The sequence below is a fragment of the Quercus lobata genome, chromosome 9 (assembly GCF_001633185.2).
Source record: "Quercus lobata isolate SW786 chromosome 9, ValleyOak3.0 Primary Assembly, whole genome shotgun sequence".
In the NCBI taxonomy this organism is placed as follows: domain Eukaryota; kingdom Viridiplantae; phylum Streptophyta; class Magnoliopsida; order Fagales; family Fagaceae; genus Quercus; species Quercus lobata.
In genome coordinates this window covers 35919529-35940248 of record NC_044912.1, presented here as the reverse complement: position 1 = coordinate 35940248, position 20720 = coordinate 35919529, and the positions used below count along the sequence as shown (strand labels likewise).

General features: G+C 35.0%; 1 protein-coding gene across 2 annotated transcripts; it reads right to left on the bottom strand.

Moving 5' to 3' along the window:
- Positions 1 to 6300: 6300 nt before the first annotated feature.
- On the bottom strand, positions 6301 to 17978 carry LOC115959571 (histone-lysine N-methyltransferase ASHR1). 2 transcript variants are annotated; one of them, XM_031078012.1, is made up of 15 exons: positions 17856 to 17978; positions 17477 to 17631; positions 17145 to 17290; positions 16392 to 16526; positions 15417 to 15471; positions 15195 to 15313; positions 14742 to 14830; positions 14582 to 14663; positions 12517 to 12621; positions 12309 to 12399; positions 12094 to 12213; positions 11820 to 11926; positions 10710 to 10779; positions 8707 to 8770; positions 6301 to 6632 (listed from the first exon to the last, which is right to left on the bottom strand). In XM_031078012.1, the coding sequence occupies exons 2-15, from the start codon at positions 17598 to 17600 to the stop codon at positions 6470 to 6472; spliced, it is 1470 nt and encodes a 489-aa protein (XP_030933872.1). In that variant the 5' UTR covers positions 17601 to 17631; positions 17856 to 17978; the 3' UTR covers positions 6301 to 6469. The 2 variants fall into 2 exon arrangements, with proteins under 2 accessions (XP_030933872.1, XP_030933873.1); XM_031078013.1 differs by having other exon boundaries at positions 12309 to 12393.
- Between the last annotated feature and the right edge of the window lie 2742 nt (positions 17979 to 20720).

Sequence of the window (20720 nt, the reverse complement as noted above, 5' to 3'; positions counted from 1 at the left end):
AGATCAAGATCACCTCTAGGATTATTCAACCATGCTAATCTATCACTTCCTCTACCTGTTAAAGGAATAGGAATGGCTTGGAGCATAAGCTTGATATTTGAAGGGAGTACAAATGGGATTTGATCCAAGTCCCACCCATCGTCAATCATGAGATCCTTCACTTCCCACTTAGAGGCTTCCCGAGTAAGGGGACCTTGGATGAGATGCCGAAGAGGGCCCTTCGTCCAATTACCATACCAGAAACTCAATTTACTATCTCTATCCACCGTCCACATGCTGCTTGCATTTGAAAACCTCCCTACCTTTCTTCATTGCCGTCCAAACTCGGGAGCAAGGGAGCCTATCGACATTAGGGGTATTTGTTCTTCTCCTATTGCAGTATTTAGTTCTTAGAACCCTAGCCCAAGGGGCATCTTCTTCATTGTTGAACCTCCAATTGAGTTTTGCAAGAAGGGCAGCATTCCTTCCCTTTGCAGTTTGTAATCCAAGGCCACCTTCATCCTTGGTTCTGGTCACTTTATGCCAACCGACCCAATGGATCTTCCTAGCTGCCTCCAAGGAACCCCAAAGAAAGTTACGGTTAACCCTATCCAAACCATCAAGAATTTTTGTCGGAAGTTGAGCACATTGCATCACATAGGAAAGGATGGTCGCTAGGGAAGCTTGAATGAGAACAGATCGGCCAGCCATTGATAGTAAATTCGCCTTCCAACTTGCAAGTTTCTGTTTCACCCTATCCAAAATGAAATTATAGTCTTGTGAGGAGGTGCTCGAGTGCTTTATAGGGATCCCTAAGTACTTGCCAAGATTCGGGGTTGAAGCAAAACCAAGAATGTCACATAGAGACTCTCGAGTATCTCTATCCACATTGCGTAATTTTTCTCTTTAGAACCCTGTATCATAGCGTATGTGTCACAACCAATGGCCATGAATTTGTTTCGGGTGTAAGAGATGGGTAATTTTGCCAAATGGATTTTAGGTTCATAATAAGATGTACACCCACCACTTTGGTTGTAGCAATCTTTTGCATGCAACTTGGGCATAGACACGCAATTCCCCTGAGAGCCATATGTCTGTCACATTTATATTGCCTGTAGGCAAAAAAGCCAAAGGAGGGTCGTAGGTGCGATTGCAGGTGATGAGGAAACTCCTATTCAAGTAGCATCCTTCCCTTGTGCCTAGGGATGGCAATACCCATTGGGTAATGGATATCCTACCCTACCTTATCCAAATGTTTTGGGTAATACCCGGTTCTTCATGGGTAGAACCTAATCAAGTAGGGTATGGATATTATCCATAACCAACCCATATATTAAAAAAAAAAAAAAAAAAAACCCTATCTCTCTCACTTTCACTCACACGCACTCTTTCTCACCTAAGCCTCCATCTCACTGTTACTCTCTCTGTTTCTCTCACCCGAGCCTCCATGGCCTAGTGCCTTGAACTCATCACTCCGATCACCAGCATCACCACTACGGTGGTCTTCTCCATCTTCGAACCAAATCTCTCAACCTCAAAATCTCTCTCTAATCCTTATATCTGAAGTTTCTCTCTGTACAAAACCTTGGTCTGTCTTTACTTCTAAAAACCATGACTTGAAAGACAATTTTTCACTTGTACGCTCACAGTCAGAGTCAGAGTCAGGGAGACTGAGAGTTGATGGGGGTGTCGCTGTTGAACTTGGCGGACAGGTCGTCGGGTTTGGATTTGGGTCCGGGTCTAGGGGACATACCGAAGAGTTGCGTGGCCTACGTGTTTCTTTACTTGACTTCGCCAAAGATTTGCAACCTCGCGAGGCTGAACCACGCATTTCGCGGCGCTGCGTCGTCAAACTCGATGTGAAAGGCGAAGTTGCTGGCGAACTATCAAGATTTGCTCGATTTGTTGCTGCTGGAGAGGTACAAGAGCTTGTCGAAGAAGGATATCTTCGTTTTGATCTCTGTCTTAAAAAAAAAAAAAAAAAAAAAAAAAAAAAAAAAAAAAAAAAAAAAAAAAAAAAAAAAAGAAGTAGATGCATCTAATTTCAAAGTTATTCATTAGTTTTTTCTTTTTTAAGATAAAGTTATTGGTTAGTTTTTAAGTTAAAATGTTTTTGGATTTTAAAAAGAAAAAATTAAATGGATTTCGGGTAGGGTATGGATATTCATGGATAATAAATCTAGGTAAGAATTGGGTATGGATAATGATGGGTATTGGTATTTGGGTATCCATGGGCAAATATTTTGGGTAGGGTATGGGTATACCCGATCCATACCCTACCCATGGCCATCCCTACTTGTGCCGAATGGATATGGAATACTAAGGTTGCCACAGTGTTCTTTACAACCTTCCAAGGCTTATGCGTCAACAACCACTACTTCTATTATTGCCCACAACAAGATCAATGATGACAAGAGTAGCTTAGGAAAAAATGGGCTTTTGCCCCTTTCTCCGAAAAGATGTAGCAAAATGCCCCTATTCTGAAACTATTTAGCAAAATACCCCTATCTTAAAACTCGATTTTCTAAAAATCAAGTTTCAAAATAAGGGCATTTTACTAGATAGTTTCAAAGCAAGAGCATTTTGCCATATCTTTTAGACGAAATGAGCAAATGCCCATTTTGGCCAAGTAGCTTATGCTAGTAATTGCCAATGGCAAGAGTCTCTTGTGCATGACACATTTTTGTTCTGGATTAAGTAACTTTGTTTATAGGCTAATGGTCCTTTTTACAGGATATGCTCAGACCCTACTACTTTTAAAGGCATAGGGAAGAAAGATCTAGTCAATGCCAGGTCTATATGCAAGATTAGTTGCTTCGGACACCAAGGTTTTAAAACCCAAACCGGACCATACGGTCCAACCAGGTTAATCGGGAACTGTTCATCAAAATGATTCTTTTAGCTTCCAAAACCGGCATATTTAAAAAAAGCAGAGAACCACACGAACCGCGGTTGAACCTGCCAGTTTTAAGAACTGTGGACGGTTCTCAAAGGTTCAACTTCAAGTCAGAATTTTTTTTTTTTTTTTTTTTTTTTTTTTTTTTAACTTATAGCCATTGTTGAAGCTTCTCAACCACAGTGAGATGTTGTCAGACCTTGAGCTTGCATCTCCATTTCTTCTTCTTCTTCATTTTTCTTCTTCTTTTTCTTCTTTGTCTCTCTTTCTTTCTTTCTTTCTTTCTTTCTTTCTTTTTTTTTTTCTGCGTTTTTGTCGTTTCTGCATTTTTACTCTTTTTGAAGTCTGCTATTCTTCGCCCGTTTGCTGATGATGAAGATGAAATTTTTACTTTTTTCTATCACAGTCTTCCACAAGTCAGAAAATGCTTGGCTGTCAAAGTGTTAAGTATCAACCCTTTGTCCCTTTCTTTTTTTACTTGTGTCAGATGCTTGGCTGTCAACCATTTACTTGGGCAAACCTTTGTCCCTTTTTTCATTATTTAACTAATTTTTTAATGGGCAAGTTGCCACTCCTCTGGTTTTGCGGTTTATTTTTGAAATTCAATGCATAGTTGACCATTTAAATGGACTTGGGCTGTTGGGCATAACATAAGATTAATTCAAATGAGCTGAGCTTTGAGCAACCTTGAGCCCAACGTGATGTGACGTAACGTGTATTGCCAATTTGCCACAAGCCCACAAGTTCTTATATTATAATAATTATTATACTACTACTACTACTACTATTATTATTATTATTATTATTATTATTATTACCAAGGTTTTACTAATTAACATATAAATAAATAAATACTATATCTATATCTGCTTAAGATTTGATATTTTTTTATTTATTTTGTAAAAATTATGATATGAAAAATATATTTGAAATTTGGATTTTTATTTTAATTCGACTATTTTAGTTAATTTTTCAATTTTTATTAATTTAATATTTTTATATATATTTAAAATAATTATTAAATTAATTATGATGTCATCACGGTTCGATCCCGGTTCGACCTCGGTTCAACCTCAAAAACCTTGAACCTTTCTCTTTTACAGTCCAATAAACAGTCCGGATTTTAAAACCTTGTCGGACACACGCATAAAGTCTTGTACAAGACTTATCCAAAAAAAAAAAAAAAAGACTTGTGCAATATTTTTATGCGTGTGTATACAAGACTTGTACAAGTCTTTAGGCTTGACAACCTTTCCATCGAATTATAAAGTTCACTTTGTACTGTGCTTGGTTGCTGCTGGGAAAAGGTAAAGAAAAGAATAAGGAAAGTAAAGAAAGAGAAAAGAAATTCCCTTGCATATGTTTGGAAATAGGGAGTGAAAAAGAAGAAAATGTGTAACTTGTTGAAAAAGCCGGCCTTGGGCACTGTGCACAGCTGAAATTCCCAAGTAACCGCCAACATTTTTTTCTCCAATTGTTGCATCAATAGCCATTAGCCATTAAGTTTTTTTTTTTTTTGGGTGGGTCTTAGACCCAATGTATCCCAAAGCTTTCAACCTAGGGACTAATCACTGTCGCAAAGAGTGGGTAGAGATAAATTGCTGGCCCAAGGAGTTTTTCCAAAGAGTTGGGGCTCGAACTCAGGCTTTTTCACCTCCACTCAAGATAGCCACTTTGAGACTGGGTGCCCAACCACCAACCAACCCCACTAGGTTTAGCCACTAAGATTTGATTGCTTAGATAAGGAGGTTATGTATCAACATAAATATAGAGCTCTTTTACAAATCGGATAGATATAATCAGTATTGGACAGCTAATCTCTCCATTACACATTTCTTTTCATTTCTGGCCAAATTGGACGTATTAGAAAAGGTGGTCCAAATTGAACTTTTTTTTCCTACTAACAAATATAAAATTTAGGACCATAACCTTTTGTGTTACAACTTTGTCACAACTCTGATATGATAAATTGTGAATAGTGAATAAAAATAGTAGGTCCTTGTAAAAGTAATATACAATGGAACTCCAACCTTCCTTTCATTTCTTTTACAGCTTTACCCTCTCTCCCCCGTCAGCCATTCCAAACACAGAGTAAGTTTAGATACATGATAAATTTTATTATTTTTTTTCACAATTATTAGAATGAGAAGCTGTAATTAGTGTATAATAAAATAATATCAATAAAGTTTTTATATAAAAGTGATATTGAACTAATCACAACTATCACCTTAGAATTTGTGAATAAAATTATGAAATCTACGTGTATCTACTATTCAAAATTGTCGCGGCTTTATACTTGCTGATTCTTGAATTTATAACTTCTTCTTCTTCTTTTCTTTTTTAGAAATTTTTTTATTCAATACCAAAAAAATAAAAAAATAAAAACTAAACAAAGGAGTACTAGCATCCTTCCTTAAGGGCCCGTTTGGATTGAGAGGGAAGAGAGAGAGAGTGGAAGAGAATAGAATAAAGTTGACTAAAAATAGGCTAATTTTGAGTCAATTCTACTCTACTCTGTCTTCCTCCCTCTCCCTCAATCTCCCTCAATCTAAATGGTTTATAAGCATTTTATTAACAAAACAAGGTGGGAAGCTACCCCACTCGGAATGAAATTAAGAAGACGTCAAGAATATTGAAAGAATATAGTATTAGCAATATAGATACATTGTACCATCACTCTTCAAATATATCAATATAACAAAGATATCTAAAATGTTCTTATATACAAAGGCGTAAGAAAAGAATAAACTAATTTATTCTAATTTTGTTGTTAAATATTTTAAATAAAATTTCAAATCCATTTTGATTTTTCCACCCCTCAGTGGCAGGTTCAATTCTGTATTCCTCCCCTAAGAGATTAGAAATTATTCAAGGCATGTTTGGTCGACGGTCACAGACACTGTAATGTAATAGCTATTTCTATAGTTTAACTATTACATTAATAGTCATTCCTTATGAATAGTTATTCTTTAAAATAAATAAAAAATAAAAAATTATTTATCTCTAGAAGAGTTATAATAATTATTCCTTAGTAGGTATAATAATTTTTCAATTTAATATATTTCCAACTATACAAAAAAATTTATGCACATAAGCACAAAAATGGTTGCGATGACTAAATAGAGGGCCAAAATGGGGATATACCCCTTTCAGTCAAACTTTCCAAAAAAATGTCCCCTATTTGAAACTATTTGGGGATATGGCTCTGTTTTAATTTAAAAATCGAGTTTCAATGAAAAACTCAATTTGTCGAAAATCGAGTTATATGCAATCAAACTTAAAAATAAAATAAAATAAAAAATTGCATGAAACTCGAGTTTCATGCAAATTTTTGCATATTACTTGATTTTCGACAAATTGAGTTTTTCATTAAAACTCGATTTTCTAAAAATCGAGTTTCAAAACAGGGGCATATTTTTAAATAATTTCAAACGGGAGGCATTTTGCTAGAAAGTTTGGCTGAAAGGGAGTAAAACCCAATTTGGGCCCTAAATAGAGATGGCAACTGAATTAATCATTACTATAAGCTCATGTACAAGGAATGGCTCAACAGAGCAGAATCCACCATAGAAACACAGTTGGAGGTAGACTTCGTTACTCATTTTTACATGAGAGTTTGTGAGAAGCTTCAAAATGTGCTTCCTCCAACTTCATTAAGAGATCCCTCATGAAAGGCGTGTTTGTGCCATGAGTAATTCTCAGTATATCTATAGCCTTGGTCACTGATTTTATTGCATCCTCTGTATCTCCCAGAAACCTGTTACGTTAATGAAAAGTTCAAAAATAATAATAGAGTAACACAGTTTGAAGGAAAAATTCAATCGCGGTGGAAACTGTTGTGAAGATGTTTTTTCATAGCCAGAGGGGTGCAAATAAATCCCCTCCATAAGCATGTGGTCCAGACTAATTTAAAAGCAACTCCAACATATCCAAACTGGTTTGCTTTAGTGCCCGTTTGGGTAGAGCTGAAACTTGCGTTTCAGCTCTACGTTTTCCTAACTTTTTTTTTTTTTTTTTTTTTCCTCTGTACGTGAACAGTAAAAGCACTGTACAGGAGACAAAAAATACTATTCACGCACTGTTTATGCACTGTTCATGTACTATTCATGGGTCCCACGACACTATTTACACATTTAAAAATTATTTTGCTACAGTGTTTTCCGTTTTCAGTTTTCAGTTTTCAGTTTCAGCAACAATAAGCTCAATCCAAACGGACCCTTAGTGTTATGATGCCTTGGTAGTCATATTAAAATCTAAAAGGATACTCAAAATTATTGTACCTCATAATCTGTAACAAATTGGGAAATTTCTACCGCACACTACTAAAAGTCTGTTTAGATATCACTTATTGTTGAAAACTAAAAACACTGTACCTAAATAATTTTTAAATGTGTGAATAATGCCGTGAGATTGTGTTTTAAAGAAAAATTTACTGAAATCCGTACTTATGAGTCCTGTGAACAATGCATGAGACCCACACAAAAAAACGCTAGACGCAGAAAACTTTCATTTCAGTGCAATCCAAACATAGGTTTAGTGCACACATAGGACCCACACTACCCAAAAACAAGGGAAATCTTGACTTCAAAGTGCCTTGAAGTCACGATTTCAAATTTTGAAATTGTGACTTGAAGTCATGATTTCTCTTGTTTTTGGGAGTGTGTACTGTGTGCAAGTGTGTGTGTGTCCTAGACACTTCCTGTAACAAATTATAGATGTAAAGAAGGAATGGGATGGGGAAAGAACATTAGAAGATAGGTAGATGAAATGTCCAAGATAAATTGCTTCACAACTCGAGGCAGAATTGCACCGTTAACTAATAAACTCACAAAGTGCCTAAAGTAACAATTGGTCCTATTTTAAGGGACCTACTTTTTGTGCACATACGAATACCATACATGCATCACATCTGTAAAACCCTAATAAACCTCTACACTGAGTGAAACTCCTGGCCTCACATGGTCACTTCCAAGTTTCACAATATAACCTGCTTAAAATACTAAGCTTTAACGACCAAAAATCTTAACCTTTAATACTAATCATTTATAGAACCATGATGGTAATCAAGAGTATTTATTACATCCCTCTCTCCTACAAAAATATACATTGTCCTGAGAGCAAGGACAAAACCTGACATGATTAATCAATAGAAATCTCCAGTTCAAATTTTGGACAGATTATATAAAAGTCTGAAGTGTGTGGAAAACAATTTTTTTTTTTTTTTTGATAAGTGAAAAAACAAAATTTGTTAAACATATGGTTCCCATGTCAACTAAAAATTCATAAAAAGTGTTCAATTTATGGGAGACACGTGACTAACTGTACAATCATGGCACTGCAACCCATTCACTCTGTAACCAAAATCAGAAAAGTAGTGAGGCAAGTGAAGACTAAACCAAATACTACTACACCTCCTTTTATAGGAACCAATGACTCCAACCAAATTCTATCATAGTTTCAAGAATATTCTTTGACTAGGGGTTTTCTATGGAGTCCACAAGTTCTAAAATGTAGCACCTCCGTCCGTAAACAGGTATATTTATAAGTTTCCATAATATAAACTTAAAATCCCCCAGCAACAGCTACTAAATACCATGAGGTCATGTGGTTTTCTTTTTCATGCCTTATTCTATACAGCAATAGTTTCCACCATTTTGAGTAATAAGTTTCAAATACCTAGGAACAAACTTCGAACAGAACACCACAACTTCTGTCTTTGTTATGAAACATTTGTTGTGAGGAATCAGTTAGAGCATTTTGAACAATAATCAATGAAAGAATCTGTTCAGAATGGAAGTAACAACTAACAAATCTAAGCAAAGGATTCTAACCATTCAAGCTTTCCACAGGTATAATATTGTAGTCCAAGCAAGGGATGGAACCCTGGATATACTCCTGCAGTGAAACAGAGCCAAATATGGGATGTCAGCAGCAACAATAAGTGGAATTCATAACTTGTCCCCACCCAAAAGAAATGAAAAAAGAAAGGAAAAACAAGAAGAAGAATTATGTGGGCTTCATGAACATGAATTGCATAGTACAAGCAGGCATGAGGCATTTTATATTTTGATTTAAATAAATATGCATACCAATTTGGAAATAATTTAATTAAGATGAATTTTGTGCCATTTCCTACTCTTTTTTTTTTTTTTTTTTTTGATAATAAAAGTTTTGAAATGCAGAAGCACTGTACTACAGTTGACAGAAAAGTTTTGAATTCCTTTCCAGATTGGTTCCTAGAATAGAATATTTCGATGTACCATTTCGGGATTACCATTATATATGTAAATTATATACTAAGTTAGTACTTCATATTTAATACCATCTTATTAACCAACATAAACTCATAAAAGCTAAACATTTAAAAAATAAATAAATAAATACAAGAGATCATAAAATATAATAGATAATTAAACAAACCAGAGGCTCACAAAAATCTATTAAATAATTAAATAAACTAAAATTATATAAAATCTCATACATATTTATATATATATATGAAAAAACATCTCATACATAATTAAACTAACCAAAAAAATTCATAAAATCTCCTAAAAGTGGGCTTTCTTCTTAAAAAATTATAAGAAAGCCACAAAATTAATTTTGATCCAGAATGCATGCTCTGCCTAAAATTCTGGAATTTCAATGGAATGGCCAGTACAGACCAATATGGGGTGAAATTTTGACAGAGATGGAATAGACAGTTAGTGTACTTGTTTACAGACTGAAATGGAATATTCCAGCCAAAATGGAACAAAATTTAAAACATCGGTTGACAGAATCTTATCAATAACTAAAAATGAAATTTAAAGAACTTCAAGGTTCTAGACTTCTAGTATAGAATGTTACAAGACTTCATTATTGTAAACTAATCATGTTTTCAAATATATAGTAGAATTTCAAAACTTGGGTAGAAACTGTCATAGATGTGTAAGCTTGAATTCAGAAGGCCTATTATTCAGTAACAGATTAAAGCCATCAGGAAAGGTGATTAAACTCCAGGTTTTTGAAAAGTAAGTAGAAAGTATTATTGAAAAATAGAATTACTTTATGTTCACGATGATGAACACAAAGTATCTAACAAAATTACAAAGATACAACAAAAAAGCTAAGAGAACTATGAAACTCAATAACAGAAGTACAATGTGTAAAGCCCCAAACCCAAGACCACTCAAACAAGGATCAATGAAGATTTCAAATGAAACCAATGAAAAAATATTAAGAAATCAGCCTTCATGAGAGGATATTCACTGTGGAATCCTTTATCATATTCATAGCATTATTCATGTTTTTGGAGATCCACTCAAATCATTTCAATCTTCAACCTTTATCCAAAATATATATTTATACAACCTTTGGGAGAATATAAGATCAGAGAAATTTTTTGTCTAGGTTTGTTTCATGTTTTTTTCCCCTTCTTCTTCTGTTTGTTTATTTAGAAATTTTTCATCAATGTCACTAAAGTTCTGGTGTGCATCATAGCCTTCTTTCTCATTCCACATTGCTATCTCATAATGTCAGTAGTTGAGCTGATTTCAATATACATAATTAAGCTTTGTGCTTCCTTCAACATCTAAAAATTTCTGTTTGCAAGCAATCCCAAACTTCTTTCTTTTAAAAAATTCAATGCAGTTACAAAGCACTATTGTCAGATGTCCATATATCGTGAAAATCAAACACATTCTTACTGTTTTTTGAAAGAAAGAGAAATATATGACAGGTCATGCATAGTATTTCAGTTGAACCCTGAAGCTCCAAAGTACCCTACAACAACTAGAATAGCAGAGGACTTAATATATCTCCTGCTGCAAATTCAAGTCAAAATATGGCATACTTTGATACACTGGAATGGTCAATTTGCAATATGCGAGAGCTTCTCTCCAATTTTGCAGCTCCATCAAAATCTTGAAAAACAAATAAAAGAAAAAAGTAAGATTTTGTTTTACCATTGAGTTTGGTGTTCCCATGAGAATGGATTCATTTCATTTGGTTTAATAGGCATTTAGAGGCACAATCCATGCTTTAGAATTAGAGGTATTGCAAAGTAAAAAAGTGTTAGGAAAAATTTGGGAGTCATCATACAAAGTAAGAAGAAAATATTCAAAAAGAAAACATTGCAAGCTTTAGTAACATATTACAAGGAATGGAGTCATAGGCTCATATCTGCTCCCCAAAAAATCAGTAAGGAATTACTTCCAGTGCTATTTTAAGCAGAGTACTATACAGATCTACTCCAATAGGATGTAGAATAATCTCAAACCTTTAATCACCCCCCCCCCCCCCAAAAAAAAAAAATTACAGGGTTGAGGCCTGCTAGTTCTAGTTTTAATTCCTCATTAATGCACTCTTCGTTTAATTGCTAGTTTGCCCAAATCTAAAAGTAAGGATTAGCAAGTAAAGAATTCATGTATCCATACCTAAAGGACCCAAACAAGATCTGGTTTTTCATCCAAAATTTAAAGAAAGCTCCAGTAGCATTTGACCAAGTAGAAGATATGCCAATAGGATTGAGCTCCATATAACTTAAAAACAAAGAGAAGAATTTCAAAAAGAAAAAAAGAAAGGATAAAATGCACTAGCACCCCTAGTGATTTCTTGCAATTTTATTTACATCCCTGGGTTTCTAATTTTTCTAATTACACTGCTGTGGTCATTAACAAAAATTAGTCAAATGAGATGCATGTGACCTCACACACTCTCCTTTATAATCACACCCCCCATGGTACCCAATTATTCTCATGTGGTTAATTTCTTCAATGATTTATAGCCGAAGGGCTGGAAGTAGTTGATTAGAAAAATTTGGTGCCACAAGTGATATAGCCTCATAGGAAAAAAGGAAATTAGTAAGTGTCAAAAAAACTATAATAAACCCATTGGGGTGTAGGTGTATTTCACCCTTAAAAATGAATGAAACATAAAAGAAAATAAAAGCTAAATAATCTACCTTTAAAACCTTTTCTCGAGTTTGCATCAAACTTATTGAGAAAGGATGGCACAGTTTCCTTTGGAGCTTTTCAATTGTCTGATGCATGGAAACAGCTTCCAGTTGATCTAAGCTCAGTCAAAGACAAGTTCATGCTCAATAGGGTAACAAATTTATATAAGTTGAACTATTTAAATCGTGCCAGTGGAAAGGATATTGTAGATTAATTAAACATAGAATCATGCTGTCAAATTGCCACTAATGAATTCTCAGCACAAACAATTTAGAAGGATACTGCCAGATGACAAAGACATAAGAGCCTTTTCTGACATTGATTTTACTTCACTTGCAATCTTTCTTATCTCTTCCTTGTCCCTAACACGATCACATTGTTGGCATATAAACCCTTTGTCATCTGCATTCCAAATAGCAAAAGACAAAAATAGTAACTTTGGCCTACTAACTGACCATTACTTTGTAATAAATGACTGATTACAGCTAATCACAAACCAGAGCTGCGGAGTAGAAAACCATTGCATCCTTCATCCTTGCACCTATAACCTTCCAGAACTGCACTTTCTTGGATATCATCAGACTGACCCTTCAATGGAGAACTAGCTTAATTAACCAGCAGCATATCTAGGTTTCCAATATTATATAAGATGCTACTAGTTTAACAAGGAAAAACAAATCCTAAAAAGCATAATGTAGCAAGTACCAGTTTTATGCAGCGGGGACATGTGCAAGTAAAAAGGTACTGTTCTTTGAGAGCCTTTTGCCGAGTCATAGTGCTTCCAGTAGTGTCAATGTAACTAATCAAGACCTTACAAAATACAACCATATAAACAGTATTTACACTTGACTTGAAGAAAAAGGCTGCTAGAATTATAGTTAAGTGATTAAATTCATCATTTCCTAATAGCTTAAACTTTTGGGACAATCGGTAATTTAACATGGTATCAGAATAAGAGATATTGAGTTCGATCCCTAACTTCACTCTACCTCCCATTTAAAATGTTAAAAATCTCATGTGTTGAGCCCCCACTTATTAAGGGGAAGTTTAGGCCCACACATGAGAGGAAGTGTTAGAATTATGGTTAAATAATTAAATTCATCATTTCCTAACATCTTAAGCTTTTGGGATAATCAGTAATTTAACAAAGGCTATGGGATAACTTTAGACCCTCTAAATCAATTTTAATTAACAGCAAAGAGTTTTAGACAACATTCTAATGGATTATGAGAACTTACTTAGAAGAGATAAGTAGAAAAGACATATAACAGTGGTGGGAGTGGTTTTTGCGAATGGAGAATTGAAAGAACCATTCTATCATCACTGGATTACACAACTGAGTTACTCTGGTAATAAACATTCATTTTATTTGATAGGATGAATTGCTCAGGGACACTATCGCTCTCAAGGAGGCCCTATTGAGGGGGGACCTGTTCACCTTCCTCAATTACAAGCATGAAGTCTTTGATATGGTCAAGGCATATCAGAAAGGAAAATGAGGGTAGTCCAAGCTTCAGAGGCAATGTAAAACAAAGGGCAATCAAAAATAACAAACAATGATCTTATAAAGATTACCATGAAATTAAACTGTGTTTGAAACATTTTTTACAGATGAAAACATGGGTGCTATCCAGAAACCTTGGCCCTTCATTTAGGGAGTAAGAAGAAGTGTATAAGTTGATGTAATAGGTTCAGCCTTAGAAAAATGATTTACCAGGTATGATCCAGATCACAGAGACAGCTTTTTTTCTTTGGCTGAGACAAGTTAATATTATGTTTGGGAATTGAAGGGAGAGGGAATAGTTATCTCCTTTTCTATTTGGATGTTTAATAAAAAATAGGTTGAGAGATAGAGTGAGGGAAGTAAGCATTCCTCTCTTTGGTTGTGGTGTAAAGGAGAGAAAGGATAAGGTATTATGCAAACTGAGTATGCAATAAATAAATGATAAGAGTTCAGTAATGCATTGTAGATTTTTTAATAAATTGGGAAATATAGAAAATTCATAAAGTTTGTATCCACTCATGTTAAATTCTGCTGAAGGAACTGAAAAAAGGGGCTTGAAGGGCTACTGTAACCAACAATATCCCTCAAATCCTCTCCCCCTCCCACAAAAAATACATCCAAACAGGGAGAAGAGCAACCCCCAACCCTTTTCCCCTCCCCTTTCCTTCCCAATGCCTCCATCTAAGCTCTTATATGTCCACAATTGCATTGCATATGTAGAAAAGGTGGGAAGCCATGTACTACAACTGCTTCACAGTATTTTCCTAACATTAATCTTGAATCGAGAAGCAATTTCAAGCCTTGAATGGATTCTTGAATCCTGAATTCTCACTACAGTGCCAAAACCACTTTGCCCCAGCAGTATCTCTTTTTGTCCTTTCACATTCATATTATAAGAGAAAAGAAATGGTCCTTTAAAAAATCAAAATACAAAAAAACACACATACGTGTAAGTACTGCAGATTGAAGTCAAAGGGCAGACTAAATTCATTAGGGTGTAGATCCAATTAAGCAACATAACGTATAGAACAGACCAGGAACATGAAGGAAATGAAATTTGGAAAGAAAGCAAATTCTCAGCTCAAACTCTGGTCAATTATGATTACGTATTTTTAGAGATTAAGTTGTAACATGTAGGTAAGAAGTATGACTCAGGTTTATTACCACTACAGTCTGCAATATATCATAACATGTCAAATATTTAATACATTTTTTTTAAAGCTAAAAGACATAAAATCCAACAATTTTTAAAAGTGCATATATTACCTCAGCTCCTTGGGGTATATGCTGCACAGCACGTATCACAGCCAACCTTCCCTCAAACACCAAAACAGAATTGGGCAAGCAGCTACAGTGCCAGAAGCATTTAGCAGAGTAACCTCAACATGATGAAATTCAGAAGAAATCAATTCACTAAAGTAGTTACCTGTGGTTAATAATGGAAATGACAGGGTACAGTCCAGTCCCCAGGGGAATTAGTTCACTATCGCAAATGGTATGTGCATTGCATGCAAACTACATTGGATCGAAAGTATCATAATTCATCAGAATATCAATCTTCCCTTTGGAGACGAATCTTATTCAGAAATCAGTGTGTTAAACAAAAATTTGGTCCCATGAAAAAGATTTTGAAATATCAATAGCTAATGCAATTTGCAGTTGAATATTGATATAAAAGAAAAAAAAAAATCTGTTTATTTAATTAGAACATTCCCTCTTATTTAGCACAAATGGTTGTAGTACCCATCATGTCCACAGTATAATTTGAATAACACCAAAGAAAAACTTAATAGGAGCCTTAAAGGCCTTAAAGTAATTACTCTTAACTGCAAAAGAAAATTACTAAGATAATCAATTTAAAACTATTTATCTTGAAGACCTTGGAAAAGTTTTCTGCAATCTCTTTTATGTTGATGTCAGGCTGCTGAAGTATGAAGTTCACAAGGTTAGCCATCTGAGCATACAGTACCAGTTGCTTCTCATCAATGTCAGGCATGTCTTCATAGAAGGTTAAACAAAACAATTACCTGGAAAATATAACAATTGAAAGAAACTCTAAATGGAGCACATTGAAAGCAAAGAAATTATTGGGGTAGGATACGAGACACCAATGCCTCCACCAAGTTGTAGTTGTCTGTAGCAGTAGTAGGGATGACCTAGCATTAAAAAGAAATACAATTAATTCCATGAGTTATAAAAAATTTATACAGCATTTGAAAGAAAAACAACTTAACTATGGACTAATTTTATGTTGTACATCAATTCATAATACTTTGGGTGAATTACTCTAACCTTAACCTGTTTTCAATTCGGTCATTAAAGTTTCTCTTTTCAATTGTTTAACTTCCATTTGTTTCTAATTTATTCCTTCTATCCACCTCTGCCCAATCCACAACATTAGTCCACCAAAAAGCCGTTCTGGAAAGTGAAATGCTAAAAATAATTGCAAGATTTGACAGAACTAAACGGAAGAACTAAATTGAAAACATATTAAAGTTGAAGGATAGAAATGAAAAAAATTTAAATTAAATTAAAGGACTGAATTGAAAACAGGTCAAAGTTAGATGGTGTAATTTGTAATTTAGCTTCTTTTTTTTTTTTTTTTTTGATAAGTAGATTTTTTAATTTAGCCTTATATTTTTCATCATTCTAATGTTTCTTCTCTCTTGATGTCTCACCTTTTATTTTCTGTTGTTGCATTTTCATACACTACCCTGTAAGTAGCTAAAACAATATTGTTGGCACTACACCAAGACCCACCAACACTGTGGGAAAAATGCTACCTATCCAACTATATAAAACATTGAGTTTAACTGTTTAAGACAGCCCTAACAGTCAGATAATACCAATCAGATAGGTTCTGCCAATGTGAGAGTAACCAATGGACAATGAGAGACAACCGTAGTCACGCTCCAAGATTAGCACTCTAGCTCAACATTGTGATGCATGTAATTTGACGAACACATTGAAAATAAAGTGAATGAGAAGCTAAAAGTAGTGTCCCAACTCCCAATTGGAGTACCCAAACTGAAGCATATAATTATAGATTGACAAAAACATTATAACTGATATATACCTTTTCACTTTGCAGTTTTCTTCGAAGGTAGAGTTTCACCATTAGACGAATGGAAGGTGTAACACATTTTCTTCTGTCTTTATCAAGCCTTGACAGAGCTTCACATTCAAGACGATGCAACTTCCAGTCCAACTTCTGAAATTATAAAGCACAGAATCAATGAATGGAGGGGAAGTATACATGGTCCAATTGGCTATACATACTGAATGATGAATTATACATTCCTTTCTGAGTTCTAAGTCATCATAAGGGGACAAAGGGTTCCAATTTTTATCTATTTTGTCGTCAATTAAAATTTTATAGAAGAGTATTCTTGCTTCTAGCAAACACTAAAAAGGAAAGGTGATCACAATACTTCATACCTTGGCATGAAGGATCATCCCTTTTATGAAAAAAATAATATCCAAATATGTTTCCATATCAAGTCTAATATTTCTCCATAGGATATTTTCATGGATTAAGTACTTTGTGCCAAAGGTTGATTATTTTTTTGATAATTCAATAGTTACAATCAGGGGGGGGGAGGGTTTGAACATTGACCGTCTCTGTTGGAAACACCAAGAAGTACCAGTTGAGAGCTAAAAGGCTCTTGGCTGTGCCATAGGTTGATTATGATCTATACTCGAAATCTTATATACTCAAGTCAAGCCCAACATTCCAATTTCCAAGTAGAAAGATGGAATAGGCAAGTGAATCACAAAACATTTTACCGGATAAGATGCTGCATAACATTAACATATGTATCAAATTTACCTGGCAGGTGCTACCACAGTACCACACAACATGACAACCTGAACACTTCTTAAGGTTACTTGTTGTGAAGCACCCATCGCATCTTGAGTAAACTGGGGACTTGTTTGGTACACAGACATAAGGCTCTTGGCTTATAATTACTTCTCCTGAAAAATTATAGCTGCATTAAAATAAGCTTAAAAAAAATTATCACTAACATTATTTGAATAACTTTGTATTCTTCAAATTTGAATTTAGCTTAGCTATATTTGATTTTTCAAAGCTTCTTAACATGCATTAATTTTCAACAACTGGTAATTGGGAAAAATTGAGAGAGAGAGAGAGAGAGAGACCTGGATGGAAATCTCTGGTGGTTAAGAGGCACCTGCCTTTCTCTGGAAGATTAGAAAGAGTTAGACCATTTCCTTTCAGAGCACTCTGCAACTCCTCCATGGTTTTTCTTTCATATACATACATATACCCACACCAGAGAGCTGTAGAAATAGAACTAGAAAGAAAGAAAGAAATTAAACCCTGAAGCTGAACCCGTGATTGTGATAAAAAGAAGCGGTGTGGAAAGAACACGACGCAAACGGGTTGACCCGAACCGACCCGGAAATTCAGGGTTCGGGCGACTGGTCGGTCAAAATTATTTTTAATATTAAAAAAAAAAAAAAAAAAAACCCTTTAATATTAGTGTAGACTGTAGAGTCACACGCAACACATGCTTACAAAGTTGAGTTGAAAGAAACAGCAACAGCACTCCCACTCCCACTCCGAGACACCAGGAAGAACCACCGAACCTCAAACAAAGTTTGAAATCCTTACTGGGTTTTCTCGAAATTCTCTATTTCAGGTTATCTCAATTTTTCATTTTGGAATTACTGCATTTTTTTTTTTTTTGGGGTTTTGATCACGAATATGTTTCTAAAACTTAGGATAGGAAAGTTTGTACCTTGTGTTGTGTGGAAATTTTAAGAGATCCCAACTTTTTAATTTTAATAAGCCAAAAAATCTCTTCCTTTTTGCGTTGGCATCGTATTATATTGAAAACACGAAATGGAAAATCACGTTTTACCCGCCTATTATTTGCTTGAATACGAATTATCAATAACTGGTTTAAAAGATTACTCTTTCTACCTGAAATTTTAATTATATTTGCTTTTGATTCATGAATTCTAATGTATTCAGATAGTAATAAGGTTTGTGTTGTGTTTTTTGAGCTTTCTTTCTAACCCAACTCTGATTTATACTCGATTTCTGAGTGTTGAGGCTCGATTTGTATGCTTAGACCAGTTCTGATATGGCACTTTGTCCACACGGGTGTCCACCTGGAAATCGAGTCTTCTAAGACTCGATTTCAAACCGAAAATTTTTTTAAAAAAATTCTAAGTCTCTACATGCCGAAATACCCAAAACAAATTCAAGAAATTTCACTGCTACGCAGATCAGATCAGATCAGAGGGAGAGAAAGAGAAACACACAGCTACTCAGATCAGATCAGAGGGAGAGAAACAGAGAACCTCACCAGCGCGGCCTGGGGCTAGCGCCGGCCAGCGTCGCGCGCGGCCTGGGGCTAGCGCCGGCCAGCGTCGCGCGCGGCCAGGGGCTCGCGCGAGCCCCAGGCCTCGCGCGAGCCCCTGGCCGCGCTCGACGCTGGCCGGCGCGAGCCCCAGGCCGCCTGGGTCGCTGGTCAGTTTCTGGTCATGCCGCGCGCGCCTGGGTCTCCGATCTCGATCTTCTCTCCCTGTTTCTGGTTTTCTTTTCTTTTTTCTTTTTTTTTTTTTTCTCTGGGTTTTTCCTCTGATGCTCTGGTGTTTGGTTTGGTCTGAGTTATATATAGGGCTTAGAAATCGAGTCTTAGAGACTCGATTTCCATGTAAATGCCACGTGGCAGTTCTGCCACATCAGAGTTGGTCCAAGCTACAAATCGAGCGTCAAAGACTCGATTTTGAAGACCAAAATCGATCGAGATGCTATAAACAAAGTATGTTTGTAAACAGCGCCTACTAACTAGATAATTACGATTTTAAGGCCAATTGGCCATTTTCGCCTTTTGATTGCTAATATAGTAATATCTACAGTGCTTTGAACCGATAACTTTCAATTATTGTATCTCGGTGCCCAATCCCATATCATTGGGCTGATTAGCACTTTGATTCTTATATGTGTCTCTAAAGAAATAACATTGTACTACATTAGTGAAGACTTAAGTTTCTATAATGTTCACCTTGATTCTAATGGCTTCTGTTGTTCTCCATGTCTGGCTGCCCTTTTACCCTTTATTTCAGGGGGGGAAAAGGTGCTTAACTTTGTTTTAATGGTTTCTATTCGGGAGTTTCATACCCGTGACAAGAAAAAATATTTTGTTTTGTGTGTGTGTTTATACTATCTTATTGTTGGTATGCCACTTTTTATTTTGTGTTTAGGTCTTAATGATAAAATGATTTACTCAATAATATTGTTTTATGGATATATTGCTCTTATCTATGAGTAAAGGTTGTTGTTTTCCTCTCTTTAATATTCTTAGAAGCTCAAATTTGGAAATTCAGATGCTAAGAGGTTATTAACACTATTTTTAGAGGATTGGAGGGTAGACAAGATTTAATCTCTTTTGCTTTGCCATATGTGGACCCTTGGCAAGAAAGGAATAGTTGACCTTCAATACAATGAGGTTGCTCTGGATATGTTGAAGTCTTTGCTGTTAAGTTAGCTGTATGATTGGATGATATCTTTTCTTCCTCCTTTCTATTGATACTTGTTCTTTTTGTTTTAATGTCATTGTGTCTATGTACACAACTTGTGTACATGGTGTACTCTTGAGTTTTTTTTTTTTTTTTTTTTTTTTTTTTAATTAACGTTTATTACTTTTCAAAATAAAAATAGTTTGTTTGATTTTTAGGTTGAATTGAATGTGTAGGTTGTGTTCTCTTTCCTAGAAAATTTGATCATTTTGTCTACTAAGCCCATCAGGAGAAAATGCCCCTCGATTACCTGCTAACTGATTTTAGCAGGTGGAATCAGTTGCCCATAGGTTTTACTAGCTAGAGGCGAGTCCAAAGGGGTCTTCTTTAGAAAGGTTCCCTACTTTATCAAAAACAAATGTTGTGCCTATTGTGTAGGTTTGAAGTAACATGAACCACTGTGATATCCACAGTTGGGTCAAATAAGATATAAAAAGAAAAAGATGATAAATTGAGGATTATACTGGAAGGGACAGAGTGTTCTGTTTTAGGACTCTTGCTGAATTCATGAACATTTATGTTAGCAACTCAGTTACTTTCATGAATATTATGTATGCATGCATGTGATACTATTGGTATTTGTTTGGCTTGGTAAAAAGGTTTTTAATACATTATGTGATTGAGTGTGACTACTGAAATTAATAAATTATATGTTTGGCTTGGTAAATTTACATTTTTCTTGATTCATTAGCATACTCCTAGAATATGTAACTAAAAGTGAGTGTATTTAATTAAGTAAAGTGTCGATAATATAATATTAAAATTGATTTTTGATCGTGAATTTATAGTTTACATTTTTTGTAATGCTCTGTAAATGAGAAGTTGATTAAAGGTTATTGTTAATCAGAGTAGT